The sequence below is a fragment of the Myxocyprinus asiaticus genome, chromosome 16, assembly GCF_019703515.2.
Source record: "Myxocyprinus asiaticus isolate MX2 ecotype Aquarium Trade chromosome 16, UBuf_Myxa_2, whole genome shotgun sequence".
NCBI lineage: Eukaryota > Metazoa > Chordata > Actinopteri > Cypriniformes > Catostomidae > Myxocyprinus > Myxocyprinus asiaticus.
Genome location: NC_059359.1, coordinates 15,489,790 through 15,511,446, shown reverse-complemented (window position 1 = coordinate 15,511,446; position 21,657 = coordinate 15,489,790). Strand labels below are relative to the sequence as shown.

The window sequence follows — 21,657 nt, the reverse complement described above, 5'->3', positions numbered from 1 at the left end:
CCTCTATATGGGCAGGTAGGGCTGAGCCCTATGGATGAAATTGTATTCATCCATTTGAAAACATAGATCCATACTATAAACTGCCAACAATCTAATTGTTTACCCGTAAATGTGTTAAAAATGCTGACATTTGTATTTAAAAGTAGGACTAATATGTATTTTGATACTATTTCTAAGTCATAAAGTAGCTGAAAGCTCTGTTACACAGTGTTTGATATAGATATTCAAACATATGTGGCAGAGAGTCTGCTGCACTACCAAACTCCACAGCGCCCCTCGGTTTTTCCAATGGAAATCTGTGGTCAAATATGGTACTGCAACGAACCCTCACTGAGACCCATTGGGACAGATATTAATCTAATGGTGCTGTGTCTGACTAGTTAAGATGTTTAACGAAAGCAATGTTTTCAGAGGAATTAACCTATGAAAGGCTTACTTATAGTTGTCTATGCATATTAAACTGGGAAAAGAGAAATTATTTAAAAATCGAACAAACTACACCTTAAATAAAGAAAAATACTGGTGGCACCTGATGTGTGGAACTTTGTGAATAGGCGTTCAAATTCTGTGCTCTGTGGGCAAAAAGAACAAACTAATCAAATTAAATCTAAAAAATCTAAATTAATCCAATTAATCCACTATTTTAACCCAGATCTATATTTTGCTTGTGACCAGAGCAAAATATAGAGTGCTTTCCAAGAAACTTGCTTGGCACCTGTCCGGATCAATTTTTGAGCAACAAAAGATGCCCATCTCCCCGGCTCTTTTCCAGGATCTGTCTTGCTTATGCTGTAGAGCTCATTCTCTTTCTTAGCCTCAGCCCTTCCTAACAACATAAACTGCCAGCTGATCTATTTTTGATCAGCTGCACCTGTGCCCAATTATCCCAGTGAAATGGTTTATGCCAGCGAGACGGTATTCCTTGTTGTTTATCCTCTTATCTAGACATGGATGTGGAGCATAGTGGCTGTTTTTCCTCCATTTTACCATTTGAATGGTGTGTGCTGATACCCATTTATTTCACACTAGGACTGTGGCATGCAGTATTTTATGGGTGTGAACAGTGCGAGGAGAAATAAAGACATCCCATAAGAACAAGGGATTATATAAAATTTTTGTAGATCCAACTAATTGCAGATTTACAAGATGCAGGTGCATCACACCATACATTCTACTTTGGTTTTGGGGTTTTATCTCCTGTTGTGCACACTGGAAACAATTTGTACATGTGTGTAAGAATAACATTCTAAGACAAGAGTTTAAAATCAATCAAATCTGCATAATAAGCTTTTAAAAGTTATTCAATTTGATGTGGATGTACGGGATACCTGGGCTAGCTGTTAAAAAGGGAAGCTTTCACAAGGGTTTTACCTGTATCTTAGTAACTATAAGGTTTTAATTCAGAGTACAATTGCACAAATACTGGTTTTCTCTAGAAGAGGTTTTGTATGTTGGCTTCGTACACGTAACTCAAAACCCTATTAAATTAGAATAGTTTTAGTTTTTTCTATACTCCACACTAAATTCCAAAATAATCATATATGTGCTATAACTCAAAATATAGAAGCAAACAATAAAACCACACTGACTTGCACTAAGGCAAGGGTCAAATAAAATAAAAGTACATTTTAAACAAAAGGTTGAATTGTGTTCTTAGGACAAGGGTATTTTTCATAAATGTGAGGTGGCGGACATTAAACTTTTTTCATGTTCAATAGCTGTTTTGTAGTCAAGATTTAAAAGTACAGTATGTGCCTATACAGAAATCGACTTAATATAACCTACTTAAATAATAAACCTTCTCCTTTAATTAATCTACTCTTTGTGACTGCTGAATAAACCAAAGATTCAAAAAATTCAAAAAGTTTTACGTTTTAGACACTTACGCCTCTGAAGTTGCTCATGGCCTGGAAGTAGATGAGGTAGTTCTTCCTGGGGTCCAGGGGGCTGTTCCAGTAGCCGTTGTAGGTGTGATTGTCCCCCACAGTAAAGGGTGTGGCCTCGGGCAGGCTGCTTGGTGGCAGTTCGGCTGTGTAGTAGTTTGGAGCTCCACGTGCCTGGGCCTCACCATGAGAGGTTGGAATGGGGAAGCATTCCTGAACACCAAGCTCTCTCTTCACCTTCCTGCCAGCTTCCTCCTCCACAACCACTTGATACGTGCTGTGTATATGCACAAACACAGTGATGTATTCAATGATATGATACAACATTCAATGACGAGAGGCTTTAATATTCATTATAAACAGTAACAGACCCTGATGGAGTGTATTTTTAAAAATATGGTAACTTGGTAATAATATCATAATAACATAGTAATAATGTATTGTTACACTAAATAATGCACCTGACAGGAGCTCCGCGGCCTTGAGCTGGACGCAGCAGGACTGTAATGGTGCTTTCGTTCTCACTCAGGGGTGATGGCATGTCTCCATAATCAAATGTAGGAGCTTCAGAGAGTCAAAGAGAGAGGTGATGGAGTGATGGAGAGCAAGAAAAATATAGAAAAAGAGAATGAGATGAAAATAATTTACTGAAAATAAATAATCTGCAAGCGCTTTTCATGTGGACTTCAAAGTGGTAAAAATCATGTAAATGTGGCTTCAGGATAGCTGTAGCAAAGTGGATAGCACTTAATATTGTGGAGGATGAGGGTTTAAGAGATTTAATTCCCATTGCAATGAATATGCAAATTATGGGGACTAGTTATTTCAATTAGTCAACTTCCAACTAACACTTTGGGAAACGTTTACTTAAATTGGTGCTATTTTAGTACATTTCTGTCTATATAATGTGGAATGCTTTGTTTGAAAAATGTGAATAAAACATTATTGTTACATATACTTTTCTAAGGAGGATTTAAATGCATTTTGACAGGAAAATAAGTATATATATAGTCAAATTTCAGCACTTTCTAAATCTGCGATTAATCTCAATTAATTATGAAAAATCTTGCGATTAATCGTGATTAAATATTTTAATCGACTGACAGCACTACTATAACCTTTCTAAATGAGGAAAAGTGAAGTTTATGCTAATTATTAAAAGGCACAATTAATAGCTAAACATTTAATTAGAGGAACATGACGAAGGATGCAAATGTTGTTGTCTGAAATAAGACCGCCCATATTCATGACAACAATAAACACTTCATACAAACTCACAGCTTTTATTCTCCAAACCTGACCCTCTGCTTGTCTTGAACTGGGGGTATAATTAAAAGGTGTACATGTGGGACAAACAGAGGGGAAACTCATTTAGAAGGATCTGAGTCTGGACTGCCTCCTTCCCCAGAGATGATGTTGAGCTATAACGCTTTCTTTAATATTGGCAGTCAATTAGAGCTGACGAGCAAAGGCAAACAATCTGCGAAAAATCAATAATTATGGTATAAAAAGCGGGTTGGGTAAAACTGCTGTTGCAGGAGCTGACGTCAATACAAGTGAGGCCTCTAATGGCTTTCAATGCTTAGACACATCAGCCAAAAACCCAATACAATACTGGTATACAAACATATCATGCACTGAGAAATATAAGAGGCTCAAATATAGTGTGCACTCACAATAAAACATACAAAGGTTATTGTTTGCATTTGTCCCCATACATACAAACTTCGAGTATCAAAGCTATAGTGCATCTATTCTTACAACATCTTTTGCTGTAACAACACCAAAGTCTCCAAGATGTAACACTGTGCTATGAGGTGTGGTGCACATATTGAAGTGTTTTGGAGGCAGAAGAAGAACTTTCTCTTACTGTCTCTCTTGCTCTCTCTGGCTTTGTGCAACATCCCTGTTTTGACTTCTAGGGTCCTGTAATTGATTGAGTTGTAAAATCTATAAATAAAAACACTTCTAACAATTCTAACACTCCACCCAAGAAAACAATACACACTGAACTAAGGGTTGATGGACATGGGTTTTTCCATGGTCAATACCAATACCTTGAGAACAGGGTGGCTGATATAATGCTAATATACAGTGGGGTTGAAAAGTCTACATGTGACAATGCTTCTATTTTTTCCTTTTGCTGATGTAATGCTTTTTTCCTTTCAAATGTCACTAATCAACATAACTTGAATGAACTGAAAATACCAGTTTTGCTTTAATGTCAGCAACACTTGAGCTGGCATAGAGAAAACGTGTTAATCCATGTTGTCCCAGCCTAAATTAAGAATGTTACAATGGCATCTTGTGTGTTTCAATGAAAGCAAGGAAATCTGACCTCTCTTACCAAGGTCAAGGTTAAAAAAAAAAAAAAAAATGTAACGTTTTGAATTCTAGATTTTTGAAGTGGACTTCAACTCTTCTTAAACACACAACTCCACAATGCCTCCAAGAGAACAGAGTAAGGTCTCCATTGCTACCAATTCACAAGTCCATCTGCAAACACACTGGCCTGAACACACATCTCTTTGCATCAGTCTCGGGAACAGGAATCCTGATTTAGCATGAGCCATGTCTGGCTGACAGCAGCATATGGTGCTGTTTTGTAAGCCAGGCCGGTTGCAAATGGTGTGGATGACAGCGATGTCAGTTCTCTTTGAGGCAAGGGGAAACGTGTAACAGTCTTGAAGGGGGCGGTTGGGTTCTGAGCATCTGCTGTGATTCAGTCTCAGTATCGCTTTCTCTGATCCACACGGAAATGAATAATGACTCTTAAGTGTCGATATGGGCAAGCAGCATGCACATACATGCTTCAGAGATCTATAGCGCACCTGAAGAAAAGCATGATGAACCGGAAACTCTGGAGTTTCGCAACCTGGTTTTGATTCTTTTTCTTCCCGTCAATTAAACTGATGCCACGCATTTCAGGAGATATCTATGACTGAGACATCTTCCAAATTATCAGAGTCATCAGAGTCATTTTAATTAATGGTTTATACAGTAGAGCTCACCTGGCAATTCTAAAGGAGCAACATACACACACACGCATGCATGCATATATGCAATTTAATATCTCTGATACTCATTTAGCATTATTGCACAAGTGTGAAAGTGTTCTGATCCTTTAAAACCCCAAAAAGTATCTACATTTTTCTAAAATGTCAAATTAAACAGTTCCTGGACTTTTTTTATACTTAAAATAAAACCCCATACTACAGTCACACAAAAGCAGAAAACCTGTTCTGACTGTGATTAATGTAAAAAAAAAAATATCATATCCAACACAAATCTCTCTAGGTTTTGTAGTTTGAACAGAAAAAATTCAAAATAAAAACACATGAAACTCAATATTTACAAAGCAGTATGTGGTTTGAAATCTAGTTAAAATATGATCATTTTGACATGCGTTTTCATCTCGTCATTAGGGATGGGATACATATGTAATGTCACAAAGTGTACAATATTGTCTGGAGCTTTCTGAATCTACTGCTTTTCACTTACTCTTTGCTCAAAGCAAACAATGTGACATTCACTTTGTAGTAAATAGTGAATTAGTCAACGGTTTTGGACACAGTATATGCATGAATAGTTCATGACAGCTGATGAACAGATGTAAAGACAAGAAGTCAAGCATACACACAAATACTCGCATGTGCAAACATATCCACAAACTCCTATACAAACACCCACACTGCTGCCCTCTTTCCCCAAAACCATACACACTCCTCACCAGAAATATTGGTGGTTATCTCGGTGAGAGCTGTTTGGCCGAAACCCTTGGCAGTGCGTGCCCGAACAGAGATTAGATAGGTGGTGCCAGGATGCAGGTTGGAGAACATATGGTACGTCTCGTTCCTCAGCTTGGATACAGTGCGCCGCGGGCCTGGAACGTTTATCCCTGGGTCTGACGATTCAATGCTCTGGTAGCTAATCTGTAATTGCACACATTAATACCATTTAAATGAGTCACAGCTGAAACATACTGTCATTAAATATAGCAATATTGGTTCACCAATTTAATTTCACAGCTGAACATTGTTTTGGAACTAAACATGCAATGACTCCGTGTGTTGCTCAAATCAAACAATGTTTAATAAAAGGTTTGCCAACGCTGACACTCCTACTAACATTATTCAGAGTAGGCTAACAATGATTCACACATCAAATAAAACATCTACTGTAAAAACAAACCTTGACAGCCTACTCACAAACACCAACGTAAAGCAAGTGGGCATGTTACACTACCATGTTTACAGCAACCAAACCAAAAAACAGGGTTCCCACACCTTTTGACCATTGAATTTCAATAGCTTTTCCAACGTTTCGTGATTACTGGATAACTGATATTTACGGATATTTCAAGTTTTGCATAGTGAGAACTGTGAGAACCCTGAAAAAAGTACTGTGGCAGTACTATAGTACAATGATGGTATTAGATGGTAATACCATGGTACTTTGATATACACTGAGCCAAAACATTATGACCACCTGCCTAATATGCTGTTGGTCCTCCGCATGCTGCCAAAACAGGGCCGACCAGGCGAGGCATGGAATCTACAAGACCTCTGAAGGTGTCCTGTGATATCTGGCACCAAGACATTAGCAGCAGATCCTTCAAGTCCTGTAAAGACTTGTTGAAATTGGAGGCCAGGGCAACACCTTGAACTCTTTATCATGTTCTTTAAACCATTCCTGAACAATGAATGCAGTGTGGGAGGGCACATTATGCTGCTGAAAGAGGTCACTGCCATCAGGGAATACCATTAACATGAAGGGGTGTACCTGGTCTGCAACGATGTTTAGGTAGGTGGCACGTGAATGGCCGGACCCAGGGTTTCCCAGCAGATCACTGCCCAGAGCATCACACTCCTTCCACCGGCTTGTCGTCCTCCCACAGTGCATCCTGGTGCCATCACTTCCCCAGCAAAATGACGCACATGTACACTGCCGTCCACGTGATGTAAAAGAAAATGGGAATCATCGGACCAGGCGACCTTCTTCCACTGGTCCAAGGTCCAGTTCCGATGCTCGTGTGCCCATTGAAGGCGCTTTCGATGGTGGACAGGGGTCATCATGGGCACTCTGACCAGTCTGCGGCTACACAGCCCCACATGCAGCAGGGTCTGATCCACTGTGTGTTGTGATAAATTTCTCGCATAACCATCATTACAATTTTCTGTGTCTTGTGCCACAGTAGACCTTCTGTTGGTTCGGACCAGACGGGATAGCCTTTGTTGCCCTCACGCATCGATGAGCCTTGGGTGCCCAACACCCCGTCGCCAGTTTGTCCCTCCTCTGACCACTGTCATTAGGTTCTCACCACTGCTGACCAGGAGCACCCCACAAGCCTTGCCGTTTTCAGAGATGCTCTGACCCAATTGTCTGGCCATAACAATTCGGCCCTTGTCAAAGTCGCTCAGGTCTTTACTCCTGCCAATTTCTTCTGCATTCAACATGTTGACCATGAGAACTGATTGTTTGCTTACCATGTAACCTACCCAGGCCTTGACATGTGGCCTTGTTAGGAGATGATCAACGTTATTCGCTTCACCTGTGAGTGGTCATAATGTTTTGGCTCATCGGTGTATACAGTAACATGGTACTGAATGATTTTTATATTCACATAACAAGGGGAAAAAATATAGTTTTACCATGGTACCTTTCAATACTTTTTAATAAGTGTTAGATATGTCATCATTACCATTTCTGACAGGCCTATAGCAAATAGAGCTTTTAAACATGTGCAACCCCTTCATATATTAATATGAAAGGCTGCTTAAATGTATATCTTATACCATCTGTAAGGACCGAAAGAACATTTTGACAATACCGTAATCAGTATTTTGTTGGCCATTGAGTCCCTCACAAACTTTGTGCATAATCTTTCTGATCACAACTAGGGGCCTTCAGAGATTATGAATTTAGCTGCATAATGCCTATGTGTTCACGGTGCAGTGTGCTGCTGGGATTTGGGAGACACTCACTGCACCTGTACCCAGCCTCTTTTCTGCTTCTTTAGATACAAAGCATGGACAATAACAGTGGGGGAGGGCTGGAGGGGGAACATAGTGCCCTGCAAGCCTTTGGTTGATGGTGCTCAGAGAAAAGAGGACAATGCGCTAATCTGACAAAAAAAGGGCGAATTCTCCAGGTGTCATATAAAGCTCTGCTTCTCTCTTATTCTGTCCCTCTTCATCTCTCTGTATGCCTGAGGAGATCAAACTGCTAGAGCCATGAAAATCTGTCCTTGCCTCCACTTTGCAGGTCAAGCCTTTAAATCTCCTTTTGAAAACATCCTTGAGGAGACTTTTGTAGCTGTGGTCCAGGGAGAAAAATAACCGTAGGGCGAATTCACTAAACAGTTGCGCCGCTTTTGTGTGTGGTATCTCAGCGCAAAAACCTTCCTCTTATTTACTAAAAACCCGCAATCCGGTTACCCAGGAGTTAAATGAGCTGCAATAGTGCTGCGTTATTACTATTTACTGTAAATTAAATAGTTTCAGCAGAAACAGCGCCTCCTTTGTATGTTAATTAGTCTTTTTATACAGTAGATAAGTACCTTATTCACAAAACTCATTGCAATGGAAAGCAGGTGGTAAACACAATTTTATTACAAAGAGAAGTTTGTGTACATTACAAGCAGTAATGATGATTAAAAGAGAGTAAACAAACATATATCCAGACACTCAGCGTAGTTGAGTGCACTTTCAGCATTTTAAAGAGCCGATTCAGGTGCATGCATCGCAGTGGTGGAGTGATGTTGCACAGTCCCAGAAAAGTGTGCCAGATCTGTGTAGTCTGCTGCATCCTCCACCACCACTAAAGCACTCCAAACCGACCTACAAGATCTGGAATTGCGTTATGCAAATTTCATTCAGCACTAAAATTATGGGCGTGTTTATTATGACTTGCATAATCCCTTCACTGGATCAGGTGCTAAAACAAAGCAGGCAGCATGTGCAAATAAATCAAGCAATCAGTGGCCGCAGCTCATTCTTAGGAAAATCCTACCTGTGTGAAATCGATAGGCACTAACTCACTAGGTGCAGATAACAAGGAAGGGAGCATCTGATGGACAGAGGTGGCATTAAAAATTGCGACAATCATAAAACAGCCATAGCTGAGCCGAATGACAAATCCGCAAACAAAAGGGGCTTTTCCTCTTGAGGTGAGATGGGTGTTTTGGAGCGTGACAGTGGCAACATTCTCACAACTTTTTAGGTGAAGAAAGGTGACACTGAAGCAGGAAGTGTGACCAAAGAGAGAGAGAAAAAGAGTGTGAGAACGTTCTGGAACAGAGGAGCAGAAAGACAGATGCTGGCTGCGGGAGGCCTGCCACCTTTCTATTGAGAAGGCCATATCTGTGTCAGTGAACTGAATAAAAGTTTAAGGAATTTAATTTTTAGCTATCCTATTTTTTGGAACAAAGGGGTGAACTTTTGATTTGCTGAGACACTTGATCTATTCATTATAATAGTACAATAAAACAATGTTATTGTAGCACAAGATTATGGAGGGAATACACTAAGAAAGAATTTTTCCAGCCATTACGTTTGTTTTTTGCATGCACTATCTGCTTTATTTTCACACCCGATTCACTAAAATAAATTACGCACATCAGTCAACGGTCCAAAAACGGCCACAAAATTGCTGAGCAAAATTTGCACAGCGCATTTAACAATCTTGCGCACCAGTTCTGACTGCTAGGTTGCGATGCAGCAGACTATCAGTATATGGCATACTTAGCTGGGACTGTACAGCATTGCTCCATCACTGTGACACAGAAACCCAAATCGACCCTTTAAAGTGCCTAAAGTGCACTCATCTACACTGCGTACTGTATCTGGATATATTTGATGAATTATCACTGCCACAATCAATCAAAAATGTACATAAAAAATTGCTTTACTTGCAGCTTTCTTTGAAGGGTAATAGTATTACATTAACTGTCCGTGACTTTTGTGAAAAAGACAGAATTTTGTAAATAACTTCCAGACAAAATTATGGCACAATCTATAATAAACCTAATGTACATAGAGAGGAGGTACTGTATGTTTGCACTGGACGATGTCATCGGATATCGACGATATCTGACAAATATCCCGATGCCGATTGTGACCGCCATTGACAGACAATGATCGACAAGATTGGGAAATGACAAAACCATGGAGCTGGGAAGTTAACAAATATATTAAAAAGCAGTCCAATAGTTATCATGCACTTACGTTTTTAGATAGTATTCAAAACATTAAAACATTAAAAGCATTACGGATTAAAGAGTACATTTTTACTGGTGACATGTTCTCTGAATAGAATGAAAAAATTTTCATATTATATCCTGTTTTCTAGATTCAGATATCAGTTTTAACACAAGCTATGGCTTAGCAACTAGATAAAAAATGTAATATCAATTTAATAAATATTCGAACTTTAATTATTAAGGAAATACATCCTGTCGGGAAAAGACATTATTATGAAATGTCATTAGGGCGAAAATAATGAGTGAGAAACATCGGTCCTTATGATATTTTTTAATTCAAAAGTAATTCAAAATACCAAATACTTCATGCCATCAACTTGTTTTCATCATCCACTCTATCCATCTTTTTCCTGACGGCGCCAAGGGTGGCGCCATTAAGGCAAGAGACTTCCTCTTGATGCTCCACACTTCCGCTTAGTTGTTGTTATAAGCTAGACTAACGTTACTGGTGCACTGGTGGTGAGTGTATGTGAATGAGGGAGAGACCAAGTTGTTCTCTGCAGAGTGCATGAGAAGGTGGCACTTTTTAATGCAAAAATAATGCAAAGGTACGTGCCTCAAATCTGAAGTGGAACCTATTATGACCACGCATCCTCTTTTCACGGATGTTTTCACGTTTTCTGAACCTTAAAAAGCGACCAGTCGGGAATTCTAGATTCCTTAAATGTCTGCGATTTGGCTGTTTTCATATTAAACTGCTCAACAAAATACGTCATTAAATCTATAGTACGCATCATATACGTGAATTCTCTCTCTTTCTCTGTGTGCTGTATGTCTGTCTCTCTCTCTCTTTCACCCACACACATACAGGGCATGTGCAGAGAGCGCTAGAGCCCAGTAACTTTACCATGTAAATGTGTGTGATTGTGTAGGGATTGCCGTTGAAACCGTAAATCCACACGCGGTCTTTAGTGAGAAAGGGATTTACGTTAAGTAAATACAGACTGTTCACTCATTTTTTACTGTTGTTAGTGATATTTCACTGCTTGGTAATGGGAATAAGCTGTGAAGCGGAAGTCTGTAGCATCCGAATTGGAAGAACATGCTAAGCATAATAAGTAATTTCTCTGCCTGTGAAAAAGGTGGATAAAGAAAAGTTTTTAATTTGCAGTCCATGGAATTAAACTAAAGTTTATTTCTGAAATTAAATTATGGCGTGCATAGGCACCATTATATAACCGCCATTTAAGAAGCAAAAATTAAATGTGGGCTGTGTTTATCTTTCTGAAGGTAATGGTTTGTTTATATTTCAATTATTATTATTTTTATCATTATTTTTATTATGTTTACATTTATAATTGTCTTTAGATCTTAATTTGTATTGGTAATTTTCCACCTTTTGTCGTGACGACAATGGGACCGGTGGAGGAAGTTGGAAACGGTAAATGTTTGGATTTGGGGAGGTGGTTATATAGGATTTCTTGACAACTTTTTAATTTTAATTGCGTATTGGTTTCATTTGAAGTGCAATTTAAATGTAGAAATATCTTTGGTTTAATTTTTTTTTTTCAATAAATTAATTTTGAAAAAATGGGGTGCGAAATGGTGTCAGTAGACTGGTGGACATAAACCCTAGTAACTCATTTTGTAAACACAGGCAACAAATTATATTTATAAATACATTTTATACTGAGAGAGAGGGATGGAGCAGTGCTGCTGTTCCGATATTGATCAGCTCTGCTTACAAACAGGTTTTAGAAAATAACAACAAAACGAATTAAACATTTTGACGTCAAATGTAATATATGCATTACTACAGCTTTAAATTTTTTTGTTAAAAAGTCTTGTTTAATGAATCACATTATTTAAATGAGACCTCCCACAATTCACCCCCATGAACCACCTGCCCTCATATATCCTGAGAATGTGCACTTTGCACTGCACCACAGTTCTGATGCAACACATTTATAATAAATAAAGATTCTAAAATGGTATAGGAGTGATAAATAGTATAGGAGACTGCGTACATTTAGATAAATATATTTTTCTGGCATTTATTAACAGATGGCTGGTTCAGTAGGGACCAATTAGAGGCAGGGTTGGCCTTGGTGACTCGTGTGCCTCTGGCAGCATTCAGAGATTCAGGTCCAAATCATGGCATTAAACATACTTATAGCTGTCACTGACTGGCTTGAGAAATGCACAGAACAACAAAAACAACTCAGCATTTCCTGCCCACCAGACTGAAACTCAGAATTAACCAGTGGTGGAAAAAACTTGCATTCCAAGGTCTTACTAATACATCGAACTGTCAATCCAGTCTACGTACAGTATACACGCATGCAGAGAATCATATGTTAGTTGTACATTCATAAATTAAACTGGCAGTGCAATTTAACTCACAGTGGGAAGTTTTGTCTTTCAAGGATTGTGGTTTGTCAATATTTCCCCCTGTAAAAATGCTGACGCACAAGGATTCAGACTGTGTGAGAAATGGATATGACCGCAGTAAAAGAGCAGTAAAGCACATAACATACCTCATACTGTGTGATGAGGCCGTTGGGCTCCACCGGCTCCTCCCACTTGAGGAAGATCATATCTTCCAAAGGGGTGAAGGTGAGAGACTCAGGAGCAATACCACCAGGAACTATAAGAAATCACCAAAGAAGCCATTGGTCAAAGGAATGAAGCTGCAGAATGTTCTTACAGTACACTGTCAGACTAGTAATGTCACTACCATTTACTCAAAGTGAGAGGGTTAATCCCTTAACGTCCCCCAAAGGTCATCTTTCATTTTCTCATTATAGCCGTTCTCATTATAAAGGTTGAGGCTTAAGCAGACCTCTTATGTTATGAATGTAATACAGAGACACATCCAATATAACTAATATAAGTGATTTACTGCTGTTGTAAAGTCATTTGGATGTATGATATGGAAGCAGAGAGCTAAATGAGAGAGCTGAAGTGTAGAGTTGCAGTAGGTAGAATGGGGGCTTTTCTGCTCTCCAGTTTTAAAAGAATGTGGCATTCAGTGTTTAGGCTTTGTGAAACCTGCTAAAATGTGTTCTCAACTGGCTTCTTAAAGAAATTGTCCACCCAAAACTACAATTCTATCAACATTTACTCATGTAAATCATGTAATTCCAAACCTGTGACTTTTTCTTCCGAGGAACACAAAATGTGAAGTGAGACGAACGTTCATGCTGCTCTCTCCTATACATTGAAAGTATTTAGTGACCAGGGGCCGGATTCACAAAAATGTTCTTAAGAAAAAAAATAAAGTTCTTAGGATACATTTTACGAAGTTCGTAAGAATGTTCCTAAGGTCAATTCTTGAAAAATTCTTAAGAAGTTCTCAAATAATTTCTTAACATCTTAATTTTTTTCTTAAGAATAAAAACAGGCTTTGACATTGTCTGATCAGCCTGCTAATGGAGTTTCCTTGTCTAATAACCTACAGCAAATTCAATACTTCAACACTGGTAAATCGTAACAATAAATGTATTTAACTCTTTTAAATAGCAAGCTCCTCACGATATTTTTTTTTTTATGTAAAGTAAGATGTGTTAGTTTAACAACATTAACCATCATAGGAGAATTTACTTGCTGCTAACCATTTGATAAATTTTAATTTGACATGGAGGAACAATTTGTAGACAAGAGGGAGTTCTTGTTGAGGAAATTACTACAAGGAAAAAGTTCTCCTTGGGAAGCTTGATAATAATATCACGTCGGAATGTGCGAGGCGAGTAAATGGGAAAGGGTGGTGGAGGCTGTCTCTGCTGTGCCCAACTCCGATATGGATGTGAATGGGGGAAGAAAAAGAGTCTCAGCTCTCTAATGTTATAATTATTATGTTTCTACGAACTTTAAAGATCATGGAAAGAGAGCGCTATATGCAGCACATCTGTTTGAATTAGCATGAATGGTCACCACATTAAGAAGCTTCAACATTTATTGTTTGAATTGGTGATTTACATGGTTTAAAAGCTGAAAATAAAAATAAAATTAATCACAAAACAGTTAGAGTTACAGTTGAGTGAACATTCTGCCTAACATCTTTTGTGTTCCACAGACGAAAAAAAAAAAGTCATACAGGTTAGGATTAACATGAGGGTGAGCAAATGATAACAGAATTTTCAGAATTGTGGGGTAAAGACTTGAAATACAGTTTATGGACCTTTTATGGCCCTTTTATGGTTCTTTTTTTGTCCTTTTGGAGCTTGACAGCCTGTGGTCACTACGTGCTTTCAATGTATGGATAAGAGCCGTGTGAAAATTCCTCAGAACTTCAAAAGAAAATTATACAGGTTTGGAATGACAAGATGATGATCAAATGATCATCTAAACCATTTTTCTAAACCTTGGTCAAACAAAATCACCAGAAAGCCAGAGCAGCACCAAACCAGCATAAACTAGTCTGAACCAGCATGGAAATGTTGGTGTAAGCTGGACTTTTCAGCAGGTAATACAAAGCCTCTGTGACAGAAAGACAGTGTAACACTTGCAATTGATGACATGGCTGTTTTTAGCTGATTAATATTAACATGGGTTCATTTACAGACAACAATGCTGGGAGAAAGAGATGAAGAGAGAGTGGGAGCAGGGAATGGGTGCTGAGAGACAGATGAGGCTCTGAGCTGTCTACACTGCAGAAGGAACGAATCAGCAGATGTTTTTACACCCATTTGTGCTCTGTCACAGAGTAGACAGCCATCATTGTTAGCCCTCGGGTATGTGCACAGTGCATATGTTTGTGTGTCTGTGTGTGTGCAGGGTGATAGTTGGTGAGGCAGAGATAGCCAATGGCTAAAATAACACGCTCACTCAGATTGTGTCAAAATCGCTGACTCCATCACTTTTTCTTATGACAGGCTGTGAAAGAAAAGAATTGCTGATTGAAGAATTGCTGATCTCTTTCTCTCTCACTTCATCACACTTCCTCTCTAGATGAAATGCTTGTGTTTTTTTTTTTTTTTTTTTTTTCACAGAATACGATTGTGTCCTTTAGCCAGAATTTTTGCAGACTGTGATGACTGGATCAAGAGCAGAAACGGGCATAAAAATCTCCTCTCTCTAGCTCATGGAAAGCTCCCTGAAAGAATAATTAAAAATGTATTTCAAATCCATTTGGGAATGTCTGTGGATTTATGACAGTGATGTGGAATAGATTTAAAGCCCCAATCACATATGCATCGACTTTATCGCTTGATGTCACTAGTCTCTGTACTGTGAAGTCACTAGTGGGCATTTTTACTGCTGTCGCTCTAATGTTATTGGTGGACTGCACATCTAGCCATATATATAGAAAATCTAATCAAAGAGGAAACATATTGCTGGTAAAAGTACGATATCCTTCTAATTGCACACTGGTGCAGTCAAAACAACCTGGAGCTGAACACGGTCAAAAGAGTGGAGATTGACCCCGCTCACCATTCTAAACAGCACACTAGCAGCAGTGGAGTCATTCAGGTTCCTGGGCACTACCATCTCACAGGACCTGAGGTGGGAGACCCACATTGACTCCATTGTGAAAAAGGCCCAGCAGTGGTTGTACTTCCTTCGCCAGCTGAGGAAGTTCAACCTGCCACAGGCGCTGCTGATACAGTTCTACTCAGCAGTCATTGAGCCTGTCCTCTGCACTTCAGTAACTTTCTGGTTTGGTTCAGCTATGAAATCGGACATCAGAAGACCACAAAGGACAGTTCGGACTGCTGAGAGGATTACTGATTGCCCCCTGCCCTCCCTTCAAGAACTGTACACTTCCAGAGTGAGGAAAAGGGCTGGAAAAATCACTCTGGACCCCACTCACCCTGCCCACTACCTTTTTGAACAGCAGCCTTCTGGATGGCGCTACAGAGCACTGAGCACCAGAACCGTCAGGCACAGGAACAGTTTTTTCCCTCAGGCTATCCATCTCATGAACAGTTAAAACTGCCCCATTGAGCAATAATTATGTGCAATACACAGCTTAGTCTATTTATATTTATCCATCATTCTTCTGCCATACATTCCCTTGCATCTGAATATAACAGATTTGTATTTGTACATGTGTGTGTGTATTATATATATATATATATATATATATATATATATATATATATTTGTCTTACTGTGTTTTTCTATATAAACTTATTATTTTATAATCACTTTTAATTTTTATTCTATTTTTTTATTATTATCTTCCATTACTCACTGTCCTCCTCAGTCTGAAATGTGACCTCCTTCCCTTCCTTCTTCCCCTCGGTGTTGGCAAGTGCCAGGCGTATTTGGATGGTGTGATAAGGGGGCAGATCTCTGAGGGTGAAGCGGGAGGTGTTGTAATCTACAGCCAGGCACTCTCTGACTGTGGTGTTGTGCCCACCACCACCCCCTGCGGTCGTGTAGTGGTAGCACAAGGAGACAGAGTACGTATGGCAGCGGGTCAGGTTGAAAGCCGGTGTCTCCCACTGCAAAGTCAGCTGCCGGGACTGGATCTCTGAAGCTCTAAGACCACGCAGTGCCCGCATGGGTTCTGTTGGAAAGAAGGAGAACAAAAGTAAAGAAGATAGGTTACGAGACTGAAACGTTTTAAAGGAATAGTTCACCCAAAAATGAAAATTTGCTGATAATTTACTCGCCCTCAGGCCATTCAAGATGTATCTGAGTTTCTTTCTTCATCAAAACAGAATTTAAGATTTTTAGGATTTCATTTCAGGCCTCCTCCTTTAAACAATGCAAGTGAATGTACTCCATTTTTTGACGGTCCAAAATGCATATTTAGGGTGCATCAAAATAATCCACTCGACTCCAGTCGATAAATAAAGTTCTTCTGAACCCAAACGATTGATAATTTTTAGAAACAAAACAATACTTCTATACTTTTTAACTACAAATGTTCGCTTCCGTACATCTCTGTGACGCGCGCTAATGAGAGAGATGACGTAAGATCATTGGTACGGTCATGCTTCACGTGGAGGAGGAGTCAGGAAGCACGTCATTGTTTACAAGAGAAGGAGCGCTGTACAAAAGTTTAATTGTCTTTGCTGTAGATTTGTATTTGTATAAGTGTATTGTTCAAAATGGTCATTTGCCGTGTGTATCCTGGATGCTTCAACCTTCAGAAACCCCAAAGAAAATGCATGCCGGGAAAAATATAAACTTTTCATCGATTGCCTATATATGATCATGAGCGATTGAAGCTCTGGCTTATCGCGCTGAACCTGGATATCAGTACACCCCTACATTCTCTCAAATATTGGAGGGTGTGCAGTGAACATATTACTCCTGAGGATTTCAGACCATCGAAAGAAACAAAGCGTCGATATCTGAATTCATCAGCTATGCCCGTGCTGTTTTTCCAGCGAACTCGGGTATGTGTGAAAACATTGTCATTGTCACGCCTCCATTGGGCTCTGCACCTCCCTCAGTGCTCCGCTCCTCTTCACCCGATTTCTAATTCACCGCACCTGCACTCAATTCACTCGCTCATCACTGCCTGCATAAATAACTCACCTTCACACCACTTCACTGTCAAGTCTCACACATAGGACTCACAGGGTTTATTTACCTGTCTGTATTTGCTCTTGATCTTCGTCAATATCTGTTTAGTGCTTACCCTGTTGTTTTGCCTTTTACCTCTTCTTTAGTTTGTGAAGCTTCTCTTCTGTGCTATCACCTGTACCATTGATCTCATTGTGTAAACCCTGTAAATCCTGTGAATCTCAGTAAACGCTCTCGCACTTGGTTTCACTAACTACAACTTGTGTGGCTTGAATTCCTGACAGTCATATAGCCTGTATATTTCTGCTAAAGAAAATGCACAAGTAGATAACGCAACAGCATTGCTCCGAAATAAAGAATGGTTATTTACTGCAGTACTGTTTTTTTATTATTATTATTATTATTTGGAAATGATACTTTATTTTATTTTATATTGTTTTTAAATTGTTTTGGACTGTTTTAGTTTGTGAACGGCGCTTGGTCTGTGGTCTGTGCAAGTTTCTCTTGTAAACAATGACACGCTTCCTGCCTCCTCCTCTACGTGACGCATGACCTTACCAACAAGCTTACATCATCCCATGAGTGTGCATCACAGAGATGTACGGAAGCGAACATTTGTAGTTAAAAAGTATACAAGTTTTGTTTCTAAAAATAATCAATCGTTTGGGTTCAGAAGAACTTTATTTGTTGATTTGTTGAGTCATGTGAATTATTTTGATGCACCCTAAATATGCATTTTGGACCGTCAAAAAATGGAGTACATTCATATGCATTGTTTAAAGGAGGAGGCCTGAAATGAAATCCTAAAAATCTTAAATTCTGTTTTGATGAAGAAAGAAACTCAGATACATCTTGGATGGCCTGAGGGTGAGTAAATTATCAGCAAATTTTCATTTTTGGGTGAACTATTCCTTTAAGGATGGGCATGGAGGAGGCGGGAACCGACTAAACAGTAAACAAAGTTTTAATGTCAAACTTAACTTAAAACAAACATAAACAAACACAGACACACATGCAACGCAGTCACGTGCATCTCTCTCTCGAGCCATTGTCTCCGGCAGCCCTTTATCTTGCTCTCCCGCTGATCAGCTGATTCAGTGCTGGCCGTGCTCCATCACGGCCCGGCCACGCCTTCCTCCTCATCATACTTCTCTCCTGCCCGATTCTGGCCGGGGTGCCACCGGTCTGACTACACCACCCCCCCCCCCCCTCACTGGCTCCCGGACGCACTGTCGCCCGGTCCTCAACCGCTCCTCCACCCTCTGGCGGACTCCAGCTCACTCCTCTCCTGGTGAACGGCAGTGAGATCTTCGGCTCCTGGTGGATGGAACCGCTCCTCCCTTTCTCGGCAGACGGCCATGGTTCCTCCGGCTCTCGGCAGCTGGCAATGACCCCTCCGTCCCCAGGCAGATGGCCACAGCTGCTCCCCTGGAGGATGGCAGCGGTGAGGACTCCACGAAAGCGGAGAACAATTGGTTATTGCGCATGAGTTTTATAGACTACTTTGATGGCCATTTTATGGTTTGTTTTTTGTCCTTTTGAAGCATGAATGCTGGTGATCACTACATGGTCACTACATTTCAATGTATGGAAAAGAGCATACATTCCCTTCCATACATTCTTCAAAAGACACTTATAAAAAAAGTAATGTGGTGGTTCTATGGTACAGTGATGGTATCAGATTTGAAAAACATGGTATTTTGTTATATACAGTACCATGGTACAGATTAGAGGTAGACGATATATCGGTTTTGCAGATTAATCGGTGCAGATAGTTGCTTTTTAAAACAATAATTTATTGGCAAAAATCTATGCTGGTAGTTTTTTGTTGTTTTTTTTTCCCCTCCCTTTATCTGGTGAATATTTAGGCTAAAGTAGAGTACTGCAATGGGGCTAAATCTCCATCATTTCAAAGAGTCCCCGTTGTGTTCCGGGCTTGTTTATACTGTAGTTAAAAGTCACATATTATGCACCAGATAATTTTTCTGGCTATTATTGGGAAATTTGGTTGAACAATAAACTGCATCTTGGAATTTATTCATTTTGGACACTTGTAACCTCTATGTCATAGTAAGGAAAGAATAAGAAAAGTTTTTAACATTCTATAAATCGATTTTAAAAACTGACGGTCGATTAATCGGTTATCTGCCTTTCCCACGCTAACACCTTAGTTATCAGTATCTGCAAAAATGGTATTTACATTGCACTCCAAGATTCTTCCAAGAATATCGTGGTACTACCATGGTACATGTCCCAAAAAATCATGTCAGTACCATGGTACTTTTTTGGTAGAAAAAAAGAAAGAGGAAGGCCAAAAGCACTGCTATGACTACATGTGCCCATTTTGTTAGCCAAATAAGCAGGGAAACTACACAGGGATATCATCAGGTCACAAAATTTCTCACTTGCAGCACCCGCCACCATACACACCACAGGTAGGAGACGCCGCCATGGTCAAATGGCCAGAAAGGTTGACAGACCTCCTGCTAATGAGGACACAACTCGTGCCAAATTACATTAATTAATTCCACAGGCTGCTGGTTGTACTCGCTCTCCTGCCATTTGCCGCCTCTGTGTCACAAAGCAATTTGAGTATCTGCCTGTACCTTGTCCAGGGGCCATGAGGAGGCAAAAATAAAAGCCATGTTCAAGGGCATTTAGCTCTGCCAGTTACTGTTAGTGCTGGGTTGTTGTATTAGGCCAGCTATTTTTGGCATACCTCATATTTGTGTATGGTCACCGCTGGGTTAAGTCTTTTCTTATTTGGTGGGGGCCGAAAGATCAGCGACCCCCTTTGGCAAGTGTGATATAAAGAGACAGAGGAAGCCACTGTCTGAGGGGAGCACAGGAACCTTTTTTTCTGTGTGAAGTGTTTTTTCAGAAAAAGGGGCATGCAGTTGGGAGAGTGAATCAAGGACATCCAGCCTCACTATCAATGAGCGTATTTGTCACAGCCCATTATTAAGACAATCAATGCATTTTTGTCAAATAGATTTCCACATAATGTATTGCATTGCTTTGTTCTTTTAATGGGACCTGGTGACTAATGGGAAAGGGACAACAAAGGGGATGAAGAATGCACTTATTCTGAAAAGTATGAGGTCACAGCTCAAGGTCTTCATTGTTCCTCTTGAACTTATGCTCACAGGAAACAATGCTCTACTGCAGCCTCTTAAGTATTAGGCTTACAACTAAAGGTAAGTAAACTAATGCATCAAGACTGTGAGGAGAGAGAGGCTAAATTACAGGAAATGGGATTCCTCTTGAAGTCTACAGAGGAGGGTGCATATAGATTGCAAAATACTAAATCAGTGCTGTTTTGCAGAATCGCGCTCAAGCCTTCCCCTCATAACATTAAGTCCTGTTAATCCTAAAATATCTCATACATCAGATAACTTGCAACACATCTTTCTACAAATGTACTTAAGGTCTATATATATATATATATATATATATATATATATATATATATATATATTTATTTACAGATTTACATTTAGTTTCACTTTTAGATTTAAATTTAGATTATCTTTCAGCCCAATTAGGTTTCTTACACTGCAAAAAATATTTTTCTTAACCAGTATATTCGTCTTGTGCTCCACTATAAATATCTGAACATCATTATAACAAGATAAATTTACTTGAGAAGCAAAATTGCTTAAGATATTGAGACTTATTTTCAGAGATCATATCTTAAATTACATTTATTTTCTTATCCCATTGGCAAAACGTTTTTTAATCTTGCTTTAAGAATAAATCTAACAAAATTTAGTGACACTTATAACAAGATAAAAAAAATTAAAAAAATGCCAAAGAGGTAAGAAAAATAAATTTAATTCCATATTAAGTCTCTGAAAATAGACACTAATATGCTTCAAGTAAATTTATCATTTTAAGGATGTTTAGATAATTTTACTCTGAAAACAAGACCAACATATTGAATACGAAAATGATTTTTTTGTAGTGTGTCAAGTCCTTAGTCGACCTGAAAATGACTCTATTGACTAAGATATTCATTCCGAAAATACACATGGCAGGCAGAAACATTGAAATTCCAAAAGGGCCCATTTGCCTTAACAGGAAATAAAACCA

General features: G+C 39.3%; 1 protein-coding gene across 11 annotated transcripts in view; it reads right to left on the bottom strand.

The window, feature by feature from the left end:
• Window positions 1-21,657, bottom strand: part of LOC127453603 (receptor-type tyrosine-protein phosphatase U-like) — a 374,740-nt gene that overhangs the window by 112,125 nt on the left and 240,958 nt on the right. For all 11 annotated transcript variants that reach the window (XM_051720082.1, XM_051720086.1, XM_051720087.1 and 8 more), the window contains exons 8-12: window positions 16,280-16,597; window positions 12,621-12,730; window positions 5,614-5,815; window positions 2,345-2,447; window positions 1,887-2,160 (exon numbers count right to left, since the gene is read on the bottom strand). In XM_051720082.1, the coding sequence (XP_051576042.1) occupies window positions 1,887-2,160; window positions 2,345-2,447; window positions 5,614-5,815; window positions 12,621-12,730; window positions 16,280-16,597 (1,007 nt within the window). The remainder of the gene's footprint in view (window positions 1-1,886; window positions 2,161-2,344; window positions 2,448-5,613; window positions 5,816-12,620; window positions 12,731-16,279; window positions 16,598-21,657) is intronic.